This window comes from Squalius cephalus (genome assembly GCF_949319135.1).
Source record: "Squalius cephalus genome assembly, chromosome: 24".
NCBI lineage: Eukaryota > Metazoa > Chordata > Actinopteri > Cypriniformes > Leuciscidae > Squalius > Squalius cephalus.
The window spans coordinates 6078789-6092592 of NC_137145.1; the positions used below are offsets into that span (position 1 = coordinate 6078789).

General features: G+C 38.7%; 1 protein-coding gene across 4 annotated transcripts; it reads right to left on the minus strand.

Moving 5' to 3' along the window:
• Positions 1 to 1410: 1410 nt before the first annotated feature.
• On the minus strand, positions 1411 to 11211 carry rhobtb2b (Rho related BTB domain containing 2b). Of its 4 annotated transcripts, none has more exons than XM_079861335.1 (11): positions 11152 to 11204; positions 10637 to 11014; positions 8006 to 8207; positions 7815 to 7918; positions 7538 to 7723; positions 5465 to 6411; positions 4230 to 4348; positions 3905 to 4055; positions 3533 to 3621; positions 1868 to 1973; positions 1411 to 1781 (listed from the first exon to the last, which is right to left on the minus strand). In XM_079861335.1, exons 2-11 carry the CDS (start codon positions 10657 to 10659, stop codon positions 1564 to 1566), a joined length of 2145 nt encoding a protein of 714 aa, XP_079717461.1. In that variant the 5' UTR covers positions 10660 to 11014; positions 11152 to 11204; the 3' UTR covers positions 1411 to 1563. The 4 variants fall into 4 exon arrangements, with proteins under 4 accessions (XP_079717461.1, XP_079717460.1, XP_079717462.1 ...); XM_079861334.1 differs by lacking the exon at positions 11152 to 11204 and adding an exon at positions 11096 to 11112; XM_079861336.1 differs by lacking the exon at positions 10637 to 11014 and having other exon boundaries at positions 11152 to 11211.
• Between the last annotated feature and the right edge of the window lie 2593 nt (positions 11212 to 13804).

Here is a 13804-nt window from a genome sequence, read left to right on the forward strand (position 1 = left end):
TATTAAAACTATTTTTGTTCTATTATAATTATATTTTTAATATTGACAAGCATTTCCTTTCATTGCAGTTTAGTTTTACAGAACCACTATTGATATTGTGATATTATGTATTCAGTATCAAGACAAAATTACATCTAAAAGACAGGATTATCACAAGACCTAGATCTCACACAAAACTCAAGTGAATCATTAAAGGGATTGTGCACTCCGAAACACATTCTGTCATTTACTCGCCCTCATGAGAACTCCAAACCTGTAATTTGTGGAAACCTTGTGACGTCTGTGGAAAACAAACTTTTTTTTTAAATTTCCTCCACGGAAGAAAAAGTCGTACAGGTTTAGAACGACATGAGGATGAGTAAACAATGTCAAGATGTTCACTTTTTCGTGAACCTTTATTCACATGAAATTCAAGAAAACTTCTGCCTTTATTAAATGTGTAGCCACTCAATTCAATATCCAAACTACGCTGTAGTGAAAAATAGAAGCTTGATGACCGTCTAGTGAGGAACTCGCACAGGAAGACTCTGCCAGCAGAATCTCGCCATGACGTCTCAGAACAACAGGACTAGGCACAATTACGTGGCAAACTCACAATTTCCACTATAATTTCAGCACTAGTGTCTAGTGATCACCTGACGGTCATGCCTGTTATAATCAGGAGAATATATATATATATGATATGATTCAGGGGATGAATCACAAAGATTCATTGTAGATACAATGCTAAAAATTACGAATATTATTATTGGCTAAAAATGCACAGCGATTTGTACAAACAGGTTTAGTTTTGTTCTTCGTGTGACTGTTTAGTGTTCCCACTACTCTGCTTTGAGGCGAAACAGTTTTAGATCAGTGGTTATCAATTGGTGTGTGAGGGAAAAACAGCGTGAGTGTGGCTAATATTTCAAAATATTTGAAATCTTAATATTTGAAACATTAAAAATCTGTTTTGGTCTTGATGTCGAATCGCCCAAACCAGCGATGTTATTTTAACTAAAACTTATTCATATGTTTCTGGTAACTAAAATAAAGCTGAAATAAAACATAAATATCAGTTAACAAACTTATTCCAGTTAGAATGTGTATATATATATATATATATATGTATTATATATATAAAACGGTAACATTTTACAATAAAGTCCCATCAGTTAATGCATTAACTAACATTATTATTAATCTTTGTTAACAGTTTAAAAAACAAAAATTTATTTTCATATGATGAACAATTTTGGCACAATGCTGCGTCACCATTTGTTGTCCAATGTAAAATCTGATTTGTAAAGCAAAATCAAGTTGGGAACCACTGATCTAGAATCTAGATCACTGAAATACACCAAGGGTTTCTTCATTGTTTTAAGATGAGATGCCTACCTGTTTTACGCACCAGCAGAACGACTATAGTCACATTTGGTAAACATTTCACATTTAGACCTGTTTGGCGGCCATGCCCTACATGATGCCTTACAGGACTTGAAGCACCAAGAACTTTAAAGCACGGTTGATGAGATGTTGATCTGAAACCAGCTGTGATTTCAACCCTGTGGAAAACTCGTCTCTTCAGATGATAGCAGAGGAGGATGAGGACGAAGAGGAAGATGAAGAGGGGTTCGAAGGGGAGGGCGGAAGATTCCACAGCACCCACTTCCGCTTGCTCTGCCGCTTCTGCAACAGGTAGTCCTCCTTTTCCCGCTCCTTCCGTGCTCTCTGGTAGTGGTCGTCCTCCTTCAGGTACCAGACCGGAGGCCAGCGGTGCTTCTCGAAGTATTCTTGGTTCTCTGAAAATGCATCCAAAACAAAAACATGTCAAAAACTGAATTCTGGACAGGTTAAAAGACAAAAGACAACGTTTTCATGTGCTTACCTGCTGATTTGGCCCTCATGTCCCTGGGGAATTTGCGGCACACGTTGTTGTAGTTGGTGCAGATGTGGTGAAGGCACCAGTCGGTGAGCTGGTAGGCACAGTGGAACTGAAATCACATGACAACATGTACATTGAGTGTTCTTTAAAGGAATAATTCACCCAAAAATCATCATTTAGTCGCCATTATGTTTTTTCAAACACATATGACTGTGGGTTGGTCCGATTTTTATTTTTATTTCTCTTCCTGGTTTTCTTGTGTCCCATTGCCAAAAACCAGTGCCATGAAGCACTAATGGGATTTGAAAGCTACAGTAATGAAAACAGCTATCAAAGCTATCGTATGGCTTCAGAAGACGTGAAATATAACCTTATGGATGTCTTAACGACTTTTCATGGTGTTTCTTTTGGTCCTGTGAACAATATGATAAATATCTCCATTTGTGTTCCATGGAAGAGTTTGTAATAACATTAGGGTGAGTTAGCTCATTTTTCACTGTCAGTCTATACCAGTTTACCAATGAAACTCAAGCTCTGTTAAATGCATTTTATAAATCATACTGTTTAGTTTCAGAGTCAAATACAGGAACACATTTTACTCACAGAGTGCCTGAGACACTAAAGTGAAGAAATGTTTAGCGTTCCTAAGAGTCTTTAGTAAATCAAGTGACTCAGCTTGACCACTCAGGCATGACAGAATGAACCATGTGAACATTCACAGGAATGCAGCAAAAATGTGTCTGACTTCACCTAAAATCCTAGAGCAAGACACGGGTTACTGTACTGTTTGCAGGAAACCCATTATTTCCTTAGTCAAGCAGATTCCTTCTTAGTTTACTTGTAACATAATCACAGGCAAGTACAACAGTCTCAGCTTTTGCTGCACAACAGCTCGGTTAATCAATAAAGGAAATGCTAACTTGAAAACTTCACTTAAATAACCTATGCACTAAACCTTAAAGGTAGGGTGGGCAATATTCGTAAAGGTTAACAATAGCAAGCTAGCTTTGAAAGCATAAGATCCCACCCTCCATTCATAGCACCTCCAAACCCACGCCTCCTCAAACACATGAACGCGTACAGCAGAGAGCAGACAGAAGCGTCACGAGAGACGGCGTTAAACTACCTCATGTCTCAAAGCACATAACATTACAATAATAATGAACATAACTTAAAGAGCACTGACCTGTTCCACCTGACTGCTGCAGATTCATTTAGCCGTTGATAGTCTTGACATTGAAACGCATAAATTCGAGTCACAAACCGTGAACGCAGCATAAGCTCATTGTTTTGGTTCAGGAGGAACTGTAAAAGGCGGCTGCTGTTTCGTTTGTGGCGCTCAGTGACTGACGTCTGTCTAACATGAAACACGCTGATGAAGTGTGATGTCTGCGCAAGCAGGTGCGCGGAGGTAGGACATCGGACCCAATGCAATGATTGGACAAACATTTTATGGTCCTACGCCTTCCATAGACGATATATAGTATACATATAAATACATTTAGACCGCCTAACTTAGTGATTTCTATCAGGATGTAAAGAGACTTTCAACCGGCATAACAAAAAAAAAAAATCTAGACCAAATCACCTATCACCTCAAATCTCAAATCACCAAATCACCTACTCACACTAAATCACCTAATCACCTACTCTGCCTTTAAACTTTACCTGAGCCATCTCCAGATATACCAGCACATCTCCGTCAATGTCCGTGCCCATGGCGGCAGACTCCTTCAGAACAGTCACGGTATGGAGCTCTGCAGCAAAACACAATTAATACACAATTACATAATTTATTCACCCTGTATGACTTTTTTCTTCAGTGAAACACAAAAGGAGAAGTTTAGCACAATGTTCATGCTGCTCTTTCAATGCATGAGAAGAGTGAGTGATGTTCATTATTAGTTCATTTAAAATGGACGATAACATATAAACATGATATTTACACTATCGTTCAAAGCTTTGGGGACAGACTCTATAAACTCTAGAATCCTTGTTAGTTCTTATGTACATTATTGACATGATAATCAAGCGTCAGACCTGTGAGGGCGACCAGGTGAGGCAAGCAGAGGCGATTGGCCAAGATAATGAGCTCCATGGCGTCCAGGTCAGGTCTGGAGCAGAAGCGTCCCGTGTAGAGATACTCCAGCACAGCCTGCATACTACTACGGGTCGTATTTGGGAACAACACCTGTGAAACCACAACACGTCTTTGAAGATAACATGAACTTCTACACAAATGTCAATGTAACACTGTCTGAAATCTTCTCTCAGAGGACACAGGAAAAAGTGAAACAAAATTTCCACAGTGATGTTTATAAATGTTGTGCATGAATGGGTCACTTCTGTAAAATGCAGCATTTACCTCTTTAGTACAGCTCTCGACAAAAGGCCCACCAAACATGGCTGCCATCCAATCGCAGCTAGAGATGAGCAGGGGTTTGTGGGCCTGAACGGTACCATCATCCAGTTTAAACACCACATCTGGGATACAAAGAAAGAAATCTTTGATGCAGCAAAAACAGACAGCATTAGGATCTTACGATAGGGATGCACGGTGAACTGTAATCGCGATATCGCTAATGCGCTGCATGTTTCAGATGGAAGCGTGGCACTGTGTTCTTTTACACATGCGCAGCTCATGATCCACCAATTGCTTCAACGCCACACACTGGTGACACCTGCAGGTCAGAAGGCTGAAACGCAACGAAAACTCCACCCAACATGCATAAAAACATCTGTTACAAACCAGTTGTTGAAAGTGTAATATATTAAATTCAATTAATAAATCATCTAATACCATTACATTATTTGTTATTTTATTAAATTGTAGGGCTTGTTTTGTTTATTTTATGGAGAGCTTGGTTAATCAGACCAATAAGAGAGACTATTAACAACAACCAAAGGCTTTAAGATGGTGCAGTCGTATTACTATGAATGGGAGAAAGTGCAATGAGCAATATTGCAGAATAAGTCCCAGCTTCTAAATAAAAGCCAATCGCCAATTGTTAAAAGCCATTGTGCCACTTGCTATAGAAATTGTCAGTGTTGTGAGATGCGCGCTTATGACAGCGCATGATTTCATTGGTGATTTCAAATATGAAATTTAATTGTAAGCTTGGTGAACAGCTTTAGAGAATTTGATGTTTCCCCTTTCAAAGAGATAGGAGCTGCATGAAAAATAGCTGCCAAGTTAACTTGCCTTAAAGGGACTTTGCTACAACTCTTCCTTTTTATAATAAAACTGTCATTAAAATGACAACAAACTTATAAAACTGATCCAAGATCAGGCAAAAACGACATAGACACTAGTTCATTGGTTCACAGAGACCTAGTGGCGAACCATTGAAATTCTGAAACAGCATTGACGTAACGAATCCTCTTTACTAAAATCATGTGACCAGCCTGAAAACGCTGGTTCGAAACAAATGATTTGCAAAGGCTTTGAATCTTCACAAAGCAGTGTTTCGAAAGCACCCATCACTATTTTACAGAGAAATTATACAATAGTTAATAAAGAAAAAATTAAACTAATTCGGAATTCAATTATATCCCCAAATTGTGCCCTACTTTACTACATGAGATAAAAACAACTTTAACCTGAGAAAGTTCCTTTAGCCAAGCATTCCTTCACCCGATTGGTCCGTCGCACATGGAAAGCCTTTGTGATCTCCTGGTTCATGAAGGCCTCGTCGTTGAGGATGTTGGCGACCATCATGCGCAAGTCAAACACTTCCAGCAGCTCGGCGATGTGGGCGATGTGCATCAGGTCCTTCTCGTGCTCGTCCAACTGTCCAGTGTATAGGTAACGCATGACCACGCGAAACGGCCCGAGCAACACCGACGGGTCCATGTGCACCACTGTCATTGGCCGGGAGATGAACGTGACAGGGTCCTGGACCGTTTCTCTCCTGATGCCGACGAAAGCCCGACCCAAAGACGACAGAAGTCGCCCCCCGCGCCCACCCTCCAGGATCCCATCAGACTCTGCACCGGTCAGAGTCCCGTCACTGATGCAGGCCCTGAGGTTGACCTTGCTTTCTTCATCACTGCTCTCGCACATGTCAAAGCTGGCGGCCCGTGTAGGGAGCTCCCGACCGGGAGGTTGCTTGTCGTCAGCCTCTGCCTTCAAATCCTGAATAAAAATGTCGTAGAATTTCGAAGAGGCCGTGGCGAGGTAGACTTTATGAGCGAAAACTCGCTGGTGCTCTTGGAGGACCAGAACCACATCAGCACACAGCGGCTCCTCCAGCAGCCGGGCCGGGTGCTCCTCAGTGGTGGAAGGAGGTGGCGGGATGACTATAGCGGGCGGAGGAGGCTTTGGAGGCAGGAAAGGCGCCTGCAAAAGAGGCCGTTGGACGTCCCTCAAGTGAGACTTCCAGAACTGCAGGTGGCGCCGTGAGATGAGAGCAGCGCGAATGGCATTGTCAAACACGTCCTTCACTCCAAACTGAGCCACAACGCTGGTCTCGAAGTACGGCACACCCAGTTCTTTGGCCACCTCGCGACCCTTCTCAGGAGGAAGAATCTCATTTGCTTTGATGGGTCTGTAAAGTTGGTTGATGGAGAAATGTCAACAAAAAGTTTGTACTACAATATCTTTAATGTGAATGCTACATATTTGTTACATTCTTGCATTAATCATAAACACCATTAATACATGATGCTCAATTTAGCCAATTAAATAGTCTGAAATAAAGCAAGCCAAAGACACACAGACCGACCAATGCTTATTTCTTGCTATTCCTAATCAGAACCAGGTAAGTATAAGTATATACTAAGTATTTTTATACTCATAATTTAGAGAAGCAATTGATACTTATAACATAAAGACATGTATAATTATTAGTATTTTTAATATTTATAATATAAATAACATTGTATGTTTTAAGTTAGAAAAGCATGTGGTATTTGAAATATAGAGATGTTTACATTTGTTTTTGTTTTTTTATGCAGTATAATTACTTTTTTTAAATACAGATTTTGTTTTTTGAAAGAAATTAATATTAATACTTTTAATCAGCAAAGATGCATTAAATTGATCAAAAGTGACTGTAAAGCCATTTGTAATGTTACAAAATATTTCATTTTCAAATAATTGCTGTTGTTTTGAACATTCTATTCATCAAATAATCCTAAAAAAATGATCATGCTTTCCACAAAAAAATTAAGCAGCACAACTGTTTTCAACATTGATAATAATAAGAAATGTTTCTTGAGCAGCAAATCATCATATTAGAATGATTTCTGTAATGATGCTGAAAATTCAGCTTTGAATCACAGGAATAAATTACATTTTACAATATATTCAAATTAGAAAACAGTCATTTTAAATTGTAATAATACTTCACGATATTACAATATTTACTGTATTCTTGATCAAATAACTGCAGCTTTGGTGAGCAGAAGACAATAAAAAAATCTTACCAACCCCAAGCTTTTAAATGGTAACATATAGATTTTAACAATAGATACATATACATTTTTAGACACCATTTCATTGAAAAAAATATATACATCTGCACATATTAATAAAAAAATTCCAGGAAGAGAAAGACTATCAATTTTGAGAAAGACTATCAAATTTTAATTAGCATAATGAGCACAAAAACACAAATTCTGATTTCAATGGGTCTTTAAATAACAGATTGAAAATTTTTATCGACAATTCACCTGGCAAGAGGCCTCCGTCCCCTATTAACAGCCTCCAGGTCAGCATAACGCAGGTCTAACTGGCAGCCCACCAGGATGACTGGGGCGCGAGGGCAGAAGTGCTTGATCTCTGGGTACCACATGGTCTTCACGTGAAAGAGAGAATTGGGGTTGGCGATGGAGAAGCACAGGACCACCACATCTGACCTGGTGTACAAACACAAGATAAAACATTTAAGATGTCCTCAAAAGAATATTTCAGATGTTGTTTCATTTCCAACAAAATCCACAAACACACCTGCCGTAAGCAAAGCGCCGGTCTTTGTGGTGGTCTCCGAAAGTGTCCCATAATCGAAGAGACACGCTTACATCATCCACTACATCTCTGGAGCGCTCCAGAACCTTCAAAAACAGCCACAAGAATTGGATTTATGGGTTACAATACTTATCTTATGCAAGTGTCATGAGCGGAAAGATAAAAGTCCAGACCTCTTGACAGACTCTATACTGGTCAATGGCCCAGACGGTGGGCACATGCGTGGCGAGGAGCTGGTATTGCGTAAGAGTGGCGTTACATGCACGGGCACAGATCAGCCGCGTTTTGCCCACAGCATTGTCCCCCACCACCACACATTTAATGGTCTCCACATTAGGCCTCTCATAGTCCATGTCAGTATCTGTAAACTGGGACCTAAAAGCAATGGATAAAGACACGATTAACACACATAAAACTTGAAAATACTCTGGAAAAAATTGTCAAATTTAAGAGGATAAATTCCTTACATAATCAAGCATGATACTGCAAATGATGTCTATAAATATATACTCTTTTTTTTTTTCCTCATGTTCAACGTGCAAGCAAGATTATTAATCAAAAGATTAAGTATTGCATGTGATTATGTAGACATAACATCAAAAACACAAAAAGACAATAACTTAAATGGCAATAAAAGCTTTGTGACATAACAATAATAATAGGTTATAATGCAGTATCCATATTTTGCCATCCATAATTGTTTTAGCTCATTTTCGCTCAGTCTGTAAGGCAGATGTTTGAGAAATGTAAGGAATATTTATACTTCATCCACATATTAGATGATTAGATGCACACTTTCCAAATAGGCTAAAGCCTAAATTCAATCTGTTCATCATAAAGTGATCGAGTCTCATCAGAAAATTTGGACTAAAGCGCTCAATACATATGGATTAGTTTTACAATCTCTTTATGAACTTTTTGAAGCGTCATAGTGTTAGTTGCGTAGCTGTCAATGGAGGGACAGGAAGCTCTCAGATTTCATTAAAAAGATCTTCATTTGTGTTCCGAAGATAAAGGAAAGTCTTACAGGTTTGGAACGACATGAGGGCGAGTAATTAATGACAGAATTTTTTATTTTTTGGGGTGAACTAACCCTTTAATGGGTGGGCTAGCGTGTATGAGTGGTAGAGATGGTCAAGGCAGAGAAAGAGAAATTAAAATGCTGGAAAAGTCAAGAAATTAAGCCAGGACTGTTAAAAAGACTATGTAGTCTGTACACTGTTTTCAGAACTGGTGTGCCAAGAAAGATCTGGCTACTGATTTTAAAACAATAACCAAAATTGACGTTGCCACTAGGGCTGGGCAAAAAAATCGATTTTTCGATTAATCGTTTTTTAAAATGTGGTCGATTCAAAATTGATTCTCAAAAGCCACAAATCGATTTTTTTCCATATTTGTTTATCTATCACCCAAAAGCCAGTATTAGCACTGTTACAGCTAATGCTGTGAGATTTTATGTGTGTTTTATCTTAAACTTAAAATAACCTGATCCTGTTTGATCAAGGCGTGCGAATCTTCTGACTTGTCAATTTTCAGCATCAATTTTTCATCTTGTATCAAAACCCTGTCTATTCATTGTATGCATTTGAAGCTGGGTTATATACCCAAGTGTCCCTAAAATAAAAAGAGTTTAATATACAAGTTTGTGGCTCTTAATTTCTTTTTATTAATTAACCACTTGTAAACTTATGTTCACTGTTCTTTTTTATAAATATAGGATTTGTATTAAATCTATATTCATTGAGTTGAATCGGGAATCGAAATCGAATTTAGAATCGAAATCAAATCGAGAATCGAATCGAATTTAGAGCTTGCGAATCGAAATCGAATCGAATTGGAACATTTGAATCGATACCGAGCCCTAGTTGCCACCGTGAAAAATGGGTTTCAGCAGTTATGTCGGCCTTAACCGGTACATAAGTGATCAACCGATCCTGGTGTCTGTTGAAATATCCAGAGTTTATCACTAGCAACAAAGTTTTCATTGGAGTAGTGAAAAATCTTTGCCAAGAAGCACGTGACAAAACATCCATACTGTGTTAACTTCCTTTGGCGAATTTGATGTTTCCCCATTAAAAGAGATAGGAGCTGCACATGACTAAAATAGCTGCCCGAGAGGCGTTTTAAAGATGGCCGCTGAGTGAAAAGACTTGCCTTAAAGGGACTTTGACATGGGACGTAGAGCTAAAGAGGGCAACCGCCAACTAAAGCCCAAAACATTTCATCCACCAATACGGTACAAAGATACAAAGAAAGCCTACGTACGGGGATTTATGTTTGAGCAGTCTAAATCCACTGTCCTCTCGCCTCATTGACGAAATACCACCCAATCTACATTTAATCTCCATTCAAAGCGGACAAACATTAAAACGGCACAATTAAAATCGTAATTTTCACAAAAGGGGGTCTTTTAAGTAGCCTACATTGGAGCAGCAAAAATAAATTATTATTACTCTGCAATTCCACATAGAAAAAAAAATCTTTTCTTTATGAAAAGATTAAAACTAAGGCTGATATGTAGCGGCGAAATATCCATTTTAGCGATCATTTTACAAAAACTATTTTATGCACCTAAGGCGTATTGACCAATCAGAATCAAGCATTCCAGAGCCGTAAAAAACAGGCTGCACAAATTCGCCTACGATGCCGAGCAATGCTGTCTAGGTAGGCAGCTCAGTAGGTTGAAACACAGCCTTCACACTGAACTTATGTAATAGCCTCATTTCCGTATAATGTCCTGCTCAAGAAAGCAATTAATGTAGCCTACACAATCGCATGCATTTATAAAACACACGAGACCTTACCGAAGTGAACTGAAGGGATGCATCGGGTTGGCAGTCGTTTGTGCTCTTAGAGAGGAAGGTGATAAAATGCCCGTTGTATGCGGCGTGCACCTGAAACGAACCGGGCATACACTTCATTTTCCCGGCGGAGAAGCAGAAGATACAGAATTAGGCTATGTCACCGTAGTTTACCGCATCCAGACCTAAGTTAACCCATGTTACCACCTAACGCCCTAATTCTTAAGATCATTTTATTAAAATGCACCGACTGAATGAGCAGAAAAGCGCGACGGCTGTAGGCTTCTGATTCGTGACATTCCCGGTGGTTCCTTGGTTTCTCTTCCGCATGTAGGCAGCGCCATCTGACGCACCACAGTAATGGTGTTGAGAATGGGGTGGCTGAAATGAAAGAGTCGTAAAGACTACAACAAATAATTATAGTTCACACATATAGTTACCTCAAGCTTCATAACTACCAACCTGCTGCCCTCTCCTGATAGTTATCTTAAAATATCTGCCTTTTCCACCATCCTCACCTCAATAGTGTGCGCTGCATTTGTATATCCGACACTCACTGCAAACTAGCTCTCGTTAATAAAGACTGAACATTAATAAACCTGCAGTGTATGGCAAGCCGTTTTGACTTGTATTCTTTCCCAGGATAGCCTACTGATTTTTACTAGTTGAAATTCCAATTTCACAAATCAGAAATACAATTCTTATTATCAATAATTTCTTTATCAATAATTTTTTTTATCAATAATTTCGTGGTAAATAGTGCAAAAGTCTGTTCTTGAAATCAACAATTGAATTGCTACTATTATTTTTATTTTATTTTTGATATCAATAATTCGATTGTCATTAGTGACCAAGTTAATTCCTGATATCATGAATGATTGTTATAAGAAAGCCATTTTAGATATCTGAAAGTACTCTCCTAATTATTGATATCAGAAATACATGTTCAGATATCAGAAATAACAAATGTAACATGTTGAAATATACAGATATCAAGAAATAACATTTCAACTAGTGAAAATTATTTAAATTTATATTAATACAAGATCTTTATTATAATATTAGCATTTGTATTAATATTTTTTACAGTTCTTATTTGTTAAGCCTGTTATCCCTTTTTTTTTTTATGAGGACAGCATGTGATTCAAGTGATGATGATCCATGTTATCCAGCAAAGCTTCTTGTGCTTTTATGGAAGAAAGAACGTTCACATGCTCATCGTCATTAATTTTCTTAATACTAACAATAGTAAAAGTTTTTTTTTTTGTTTACACTTTATTTTAAGGTGACTGTTTTACAGTGTATTTGTACATTTAAGTACTGAGTAATAAGAATTAACTATAGGGATAGGATTAGGGTGTGTTTTAGGGTTAGTTGCATATAATTATGCACAATTTATAGTAATTACTACTAACTACATGTAACGTGTAAGAAGGACACTGTAAAATAAAGTGTTACTCCTTTTTTACTCTTCAAAATCTACAACTTTCGGATTATTTCCAGGTTTAAATTGGAGAAAAAATACCCTTTCCAATATCATCTCAGACTTTTGGGGCCCACTTTCTTAGATGAAGAGTCTTCCTCATTTTATGGGGGGAAAAAAAAGGTTGAATGGTGATGAATTCTCATGAATTCTACTGAAGGTGTGCTAAACATAAATTTACATTTTCTGCTTAACCCCAACTTGATATAGTACCTACTAAAGGCATTTATGGCACAATCATCACATTCAGCTTTTTTGTTGTTGTTGTTGTTGTTGTTGAAAAATCGATTTATGACTTCAATGTCATGTAGCCTGAGATTCAACAGATTATTGGAAAATTAAAGGCTGTGTGTGTGTTTGTTCCTACTCAATCATGTTATTTAGTAAAGATGTGGGTGTGAGTTTTCCTGCCCTATTCAGTAACAAACTGCAGGCATTTGTGTGAACAAAGGTAATAAAACCAAAATAGCAGCGTCTCCAGCCCCCCTCTAAGAAACCAGTGAGTGCTTTGATCATTATCAGTAATTAACCCTTTAGGGGAGGAAATTTCTTTAGGCTAATGAAGTTCATCATGGAAAACACATCACTTATAACCTTTGCAAGATCCACTGATTAGACACTTACAAACTGATCCTGTGGGAACGGATGTTCAGTCAACCACATGACCAGTTCTGACAAGCTACATTTGTCTGTTTTGATGAAGCTTGTATCTTTAGCACAATTACCTGTGCCAGGTGTCAAAAAACTCCCTGAACCCTCTTTGAGAACAACAGCAAAGAGCATCAAATAAGAGAGATGGGCATACAGTAGACTTGTAGTCAAGACCGCCTAAACCGAGACCAAGACACTACCAAGACCAGAGGGTATCGAGACCAAGACAAGACCAAGACCAAGACCAAGACAGACCAAGTCGAGACCAAGACCAAGTCGAGACCAAAACCGAGACCAAGTCGAGACCGGAGGGGAAAAAAACAGACTAGTTGAAGCTAAGCAATAACTTGTGAATTCAAGAACAGCAGCATAGGGTTCAGCCGCAGTTTACATTCAATACATATTAGATGGTATTACTTCAACTACACAGGCAGAACAATACAGAGACAGACCATGTCATGTGTGTGACTGTGAGCTCATTGTAATCTGTATCTCTAGAGATATCAAAGACACAAATTCATCCAAGCAAATGCCTGCCTATCTCTGCCGATTTCGGAGTCTCAGACTCCAAATGAACCCATTCTGCAACTTTTAAATACATAATTACATTTTTAAAAACGAAATTATAGGCTTAAGTGCGGGATCCGAAAGTTGGTCGTTTTGTCGCTATGGTTACACACACAACACACACACCGTTGGCGGTGCGCTCAAAGTCATCTGTCAGTTGTGTAGTTGTGCAGTTACCCAAAATGAATGACTCCTGAATGAAGTTAATACCCATCATGTCACTGATATGTGTTTTTTAAACCAAGTGATCAAAGTGCTCGTTGCCGCTGCGATCAGTGGCGCGGATAAAATGTTTTCTCGTGTGGCTCGCGCACACACCGCACTGTCATCAATCCGGCGCGCGCTTCAATCCGTTCCGTTGCGGATAATAATGTTGCATTATCGAACGTTGTGTCGTCGTGGATACTGTAGTATTGTATTTCTAAATCCCCCGACCACTATGTCGGTCTGAGACAGCGAGACCAGACAAG

What these genes read in the sequence shown, in the direction of transcription:
- rhobtb2b (XM_079861335.1), bottom strand. Translation starts at nt 10,659, where the DNA reads ATGCATCCCTTCAGTTCACTTCG. An exon ending in GGACGGAGGCCTCTTGCCAG is followed by an intron (nt 6,412 to 7,537) that starts GTGAATTGTCGA and finishes CCAACTTTACAG; the next exon opens with ACCCATCAAAGCAAATGAGA. An exon ending in TCACCTGGTCGCCCTCACAG is followed by an intron (nt 3,622 to 3,904) that starts GTCTGACGCTTG and finishes GTTTTGCTGCAG; the next exon opens with AGCTCCATACCGTGACTGTT.